The sequence below is a fragment of the Acanthisitta chloris genome, unplaced genomic scaffold, assembly GCF_000695815.1.
Source record: "Acanthisitta chloris isolate BGI_N310 unplaced genomic scaffold, ASM69581v1 scaffold5827, whole genome shotgun sequence".
Taxonomy (NCBI): Eukaryota; Metazoa; Chordata; class Aves; order Passeriformes; family Acanthisittidae; genus Acanthisitta; species Acanthisitta chloris.
Genome location: NW_008681988.1, coordinates 73,071 through 79,070, shown reverse-complemented (window position 1 = coordinate 79,070; position 6,000 = coordinate 73,071). Strand labels below are relative to the sequence as shown.

General features: G+C 55.0%; 1 protein-coding gene across 1 annotated transcript in view; it reads right to left on the bottom strand.

The window, feature by feature from the left end:
* The window catches only part of LOC103805649 (polycystin-1-like), a gene marked incomplete at both ends in the record, with an annotated part of 50,612 nt that overhangs the window by 6,816 nt on the left and 37,796 nt on the right, over positions 1–6,000 (bottom strand). Inside the window, 10 exon segments of the mRNA XM_009078304.1 lie at positions 254–448; positions 946–1,148; positions 1,614–1,732; positions 2,188–2,293; positions 2,815–3,017; positions 3,150–3,199; positions 3,580–3,696; positions 4,882–5,008; positions 5,668–5,787; positions 5,789–5,873. Of these exon segments, the coding sequence (XP_009076552.1) occupies positions 254–448; positions 946–1,148; positions 1,614–1,732; positions 2,188–2,293; positions 2,815–3,017; positions 3,150–3,199; positions 3,580–3,696; positions 4,882–5,008; positions 5,668–5,787; positions 5,789–5,873 (1,325 nt within the window).

The following is a 6,000-nucleotide window of genomic DNA, read 5'->3' as shown; positions in this document are numbered from 1 at the left end:
ACACCTGAGTTTGGGAGTCAAACAGCAACTGCTCTCAATCAACCCCCTCAGGGTTGTTTCCAGCCATCTCAGAGCTGCACAGAGAAGACAAGTATCACAGCCAAGCTTTTCCAGATGGGGAAACTGAGGCAGAAGCTGGAGACATGCACCCACTACCTCAGGAGATCCCAGTTGGATTGGGAGGACCTACACTAGCATGTATCTCAGCCCTCTGCCTCTGCCTTGGGCTCCCAGGCAGCAGCAGATGTCCCACCTTCAGCATCCTGTGCAGCAGTTTGACCTTCCTGGCCTCCTCCTTGGCCTGGAACAGGGCAAAGCCCTGTGGGGGCCTGACCTTGCTGATCTTCTCAGACATATGTTCCACAAATGGCTGTTCCACCAAGGTGTCATCCTCCTCTGGGTGCAGCCTCTTGGCCACCAGGGAGAAATAGAGAGCTTCCAGCAGCACCTGGAGGGGACAGGGAGACTGTGACACCTGACATTCCAGCACCAGCTCCTGTGGGCCCCTCAGCACAGCCAGCATGGCACAGCTTCTTCTTGGAGCAGCCAGATGACCTCTAAAACCATGTCCCACCAGCCCTGCCTCTCCTACTGCTGGTGGCATCCACATCCTTCCCTTCCTGAGGGATATGGAGATGGGAAAGACCATTCAATCCACATAGTGTCCAGTCTGACTTGATTTCTTCATGGAAAGGGTTGTCCAGCCCTGGCACAGGCTGCCCAGGGCAAGAGTGGGGTCACCATCCCTGGAAGTGTTCATAAAACATGAAGGGCCATGGATGTGGCACCTGGGGACACAGGTGAACATGGTGGTGGTGCTGCCTGATGGCTGGACTTGATCCTAAAGGTCTTTTCCAACCTTAATAATTCCATGATTAGCAGCTGGACAAGATGTTAATCACAGCTGATACACACATGCACAGGGTGCACTCCTGTTATCCTCACCTTCAGCGGTTCCCAGACCAGGAATGATGCCAGAAAGCTGAATATGCCTGAGATGAGCCACATGACAGCCACACTGGAGGAGAATCCCACCCCAATCCACACAGAGACCCCCGTAGAGGTGGCAAAGAGGAGGAGGCTGATCCCATGGGCCAGGTAGGAGCACCAGGAGGGCAGCAAACGCTTCCTGAATGTCTGGTCTGCAACTGGGAGGAGGAGGGAAAGAAAGGGTCAATGTTACTGCCAAAGGGTCCCAATAGGCACAGGAGCACACCACTCATCTCAGCAGAGTGCCTGCAACCAGCCCTGGGTGAGTTTGGAGGGATTATACCAAGCATTTCCCACTGGGCAGCACATGGAGAGCACACAGGCTCAGCAGAGCAGCCTCCCATCTGCAGGGTGGGCAGGAGGAGATGGATCATAGAATCCCAGACTGGTTTGGGTTGGAAGGGACCTGAAAGCTCCACACCACAGGGACTGCCACAGCATAGGTGGTGGTTACCGAGCTCCAGGCTCCAGGAGAAGCTGGTAGGAAATAGCAGATACATCCCGCAGGGTTTTCCTCTCCTAGCGCTCCTTTTCTATCACCTCCTTGTGTCCCCCAAAGTGCTGCTGTGTGTGAGAGCCCCTCTCCCTGCACCCCTCACCCCCATGAGGCACAGCCCTGGTACCTGTCCACGTCGACTTGGCTGATCTGCTCAGGTCCCTGGGAGGAGCTGCCACGCTCTGCCCTTTGTCATTCAGTTTCTGCATCACGACAGTCTCCACCTTCTCCCCAAACACACTGGACCTGCCGAGGCACAGGGGGAGACAGGTGAGAGCTGTGGCACTGCTGGCTCTGTGCTAAGCAGGATGGCACAAAGCAGGGCTGAACTCCAGTGCCAGCACCAGTGCAGCAGGTCTGGGACAGTCAGACATGTCACGGAGGGACACAGACACTCATGGGCTGCCAGCCCAGCTGGGTGTGGTCAGCGACACAGAGCAGAGAGCTCTGGGCATGGGAACACAACAGAGAATCAAGCACCCCCATCAGTGCCACGAAGTGAATCCACATCCCAACACTTTGCCAGCAGTCCTGAAGTGTTGGAGACATAGCTGAGGCTTCAAGGGATATTCCAGGTGGCTCCTGGAACGGTGGCAGTGCCTCCCTGGAGCTGTGGGGGCTGCAGGAGTCATGGCCAGCAGGAGCACAGATGCAGAGCAGAGGCTCTGGCTCAGTGGGGACTCTGCTCCCCAGATACTTACAGGCCTGAGATCAGATCTGTTTCAGCTCTCATGTATGGCCCCAGGTCCTGGGAGTGGGAGATGCCACTGGCTCCATCCGCCAGGATCTGCCGGATCAGATCCTCATCTGAGGAAAGGGAGAGCACAAACAGCATTGGCAGGCGCACAGCACCACACTAGGGCATGGTTCTGCACCCCCCGGGCTTGGCCACAGCAGTGGAACTGGGGAGGAGGGTCAGGGTGATGTTCTTCTCCTTGGAACAGCCCTGCCCTGCTCCTGTCCTCCAACTCCTGTGTGCCCTTAGCTCAACTGCAGACCTGGGCATCAAACTGCTGGTTCAGGAGGCCCAGTTCTCCTTCTTCAGTCACTTACAGAGGCTCAGGGACATACTGTGGCTTTGTAAGCAGTGAGGAAGTGCTGCTGCTGCTGCTGCTTGCAGCATTCCCATGGGAACACACCTGTCCTTGCTCCCAGTGTGGGAGCTAGCACACTTGTTAGCATTGTGGGACTACTCACTTCAGGCTGATGCCAGATTAAACCCCCATTCAGCAGACACAACCCTCCTCCCCCTCCCTTCAAACCAAAGTCAGTGGTGACAGCAGCAGCTCTGCTGGTGTGCCTGTCCAGCCTGAGCCAGGGCTGCTCACCTGAGGCTGAGAAGTACCGAGGCTGTCCCTGGTGCACCCCCAGGGACAAGTTGTCCTCCTCGGTTGCCAGTGGCACCTCTAGGCCAAGGTGGCGACTGGCTCGGCCCCTCTTCAGCTTCTGGATGGTGTTGCCCATGATGGAAGGGTCACTGAGGAGGTCTGGCCAGCTGAGCAGGGCCTCACTGGAGGGCCAACGTACCAGGCTGTGGGCAAACACAGGAATGGAGTAGTCAGGGACGAGTGGGAAACAAGGAAAAGCAACTGTCGAGGACTGTCTAGAGGGAAGCAGTTGTAAGAGCACAACCACAGCTCAATCCCCAGACACCTACACTCACCTTTTGGAGTCCTCCAAGAACAGATCTGTTTTGGTTTGCTCAGAGAAAGCCTGTGGAGGAAGCAGAGATGGTTCAGGCACACAACACTGGTTTGTAGCTAGTTAAAGCAGCAGATTGTGAACATCAGGGCTCACTGGGAAGCCTGAGCTGCTGTTAGCCGTGGGGCTACTCCTCCAGCAGCCACCTCCCCTCCAGAGATAACACCCCAGCAGGCTGGGAAGGTCCATGCTCACAGAGACAGCTACTGGATCTGGGATTGGCCTGAGCAGGTGAAGGATGAAGGGCTGTGGCTCTTCCATCACTGCTCTTTATCAGGGGCACTTGAGTGCATCAGCTCTCACCCTGACAGCTGAGGATGGACACTATGCCCACACAGGAGAGCACACACAGCTGTGCAGCCTGTCCAGCTTTTGGGAATGAAGCAGGTTACCTCTGCCTGGAGCCCAGGGAAGGTGGGGAAGGAGCTGTCAAGGATGGAGGAGTCCAGGTAGTTGTCTATCTCCAAGGACTGCTGGTCTGAGTGAGTCACTGTGTGGCTGATGGACACCTGCAGGGACAGGAGCAGAACAGGAGGGATGGAAGTGACACTCACTGCAGCTGAGTGAATCTCCCCAGCTCATTGCTCTGCTGGGGCTGAGAACAGGCATATGCCTCCCAGGCACCTTGCACACCTGTACCCACACGTACCACAGCCCAGTGCCACCTAGGCTGCCCCAGGTAGAAGCTCCCAGAAGCCCCACTGAGTTTGGAACCTCCTGCAAGGCAGGAAGTGCTTCCAGAAGAAGGAACATCAGGCACATTTGCTGCTCATCAGACCCTGAGCAGCTGGCTTGAATCCTTAATGGGGCTACTAATTGTGCCTAACCAGTCATTAAATCCCCAGCTAATCCTTTCCCACTGCCTAACCACAGCTCTGCTCAGCCAGCTGAGCTTGCACCCAGGGCAGAGAGTCCATTAGAGATGCTCTACTGAGCATCTCCAGGACTCCTGCCAGTGCAGCAGAGGGCTGTGTCTTTACAGGGCAGTTGGGTGCCTGTCACATACTGAAATCAAGGGGAAGGAATGGCCCAAACAGCTTCTAACATCTGCCCTTTTGGTCTCTGGGCACTGTCAGAGTCCCAGCACTGATCTCAGGTCAGGGAGGGAGGCAAAGACTTGCTAAGGGAATGGTTTGGCCATGGTGCAGCACAACTGGACCAGTGCAGAGATCAGCTGGAGTGATGTCCCATGAAGGGCACAATTTAGCCTCAGCTAAGCAAACCTGATGGCATCCCACCCACCAGGGCAGCCTGCAGCTCTTTCTTTAATTTTTTTTCATAGAATCAGCAGGGTTGGAAGAGACCTCAAAGATCATCAAGTCCAACCCTACCATCGTTACTAGACCATGGCACTAAGTGCCACATCCAAATCAGCTGGAGTGATGTCCCATGAAGGGCACAATTTAGCCTCAGCTAAGCAAACCTGATGGCATCCCACCCACCAGGGCAGCCTGCAGCTCTTTCTTTAATTTTTTTTCATAGAATCAGCAGGGTTGGAAGAGACCTCAAAGATCATCAAGTCCAACCCTACCATCGTTACTAGACCATGGCACTAAGTGCCACATCCAATCTCAAAAACCTCCAACAGTGAATCCACCACCTCCCCAGGCAGCCCATTCCAATGCCTGACGACTCTTTACGTAAAAAAGTCTCTTCCTAATATCCAACCTAAACCTCCCCTTTCTCCACCTTACCTTGCCACGAGCCATCCTGAAGAGGAATAAAATGATCAGGTAGAGAGGGTAAACCACCACACTGGACACCAGCCCAACAGCCACCGTGTCCACATTGACAGGGATCAGGTTGGAAACAGCCCCATTGCTGCAGAGAGCCAAGAGAGACCAGAGACAGGTGTCAGCAGAAGTGACATTTGAGACTGCCAGACAGGCAAGAAGAGAAAACCAAGTGGGGAGACAAAATTTAGTGATGAGGCAAAAATTAGTGGTGAGCATATACTTAGTGCTGAACATAAGCTTAGTGGTGAACATGGTGGTTGAATGGTTGGACTTGATGACCCTGAAAGTCTTTTCCAACTTAACAACTCCATGAGTCCATACCTGCACAACCAAGTATTCCAGATGTGCAGAGAAAAAAATGGGCCTAGGTCATACTAACAGATGGCAGAGCAAAACCAAGATCTCTTTAGTCATTCATGATCCATGCCTTGACCCCAAAATCTTAAGAATGGGAAGGGCGGAATCTAGGCCCTCTTGACGCCCACAACCAAGACACCTCTTCCCAGTGGATGTGAGGTCAGAACAGGCTGCCCAGGGAGGCTGTGGCTGCCCCAGCCCTGGCAGTGTTCAAAGCCAGGTTGGCTAAGGCCTTGAGCAACCTGTTCTGGTAGGAGGTGTCCTTGGCCAGGGCAGCTCCAATCCAACTCCTATGACTTTACGATTCTATATCTGTCCTGCCCCAGTGGGACTGGCAGGAGGTCCCTGAGGAGGCTGGGACTGCTCAGAGCACTGAGGAACACATACCTGAGGTGGACATTGCCCACAACACCGTACCAGACGGCATTGGCACAGAGGAAGAGGAAGATGAGCAGGGTGCAGCAGGTGGCTCTCTGGACGCGGGTGAAGCGGCTGCGGGGCGGGCGACAGCGACAGCCACACATGCTTCTCGAAGAAGCCTCTCTGCAGCTCCGCCACGAACAGCCTCCATGAGCTCCTCAGCTCTGTCTCACCTGTGGGCAGCGAGGGACAGAGGCTCAGGGAACCTGGCTGGCCTGGTCATGGCTCTCCTTGGAGCATCCATATTGCGCCCATGTGGTGCCCTCCCATGCAGTGCTCCCGGCTTGGGACAGAGACGAT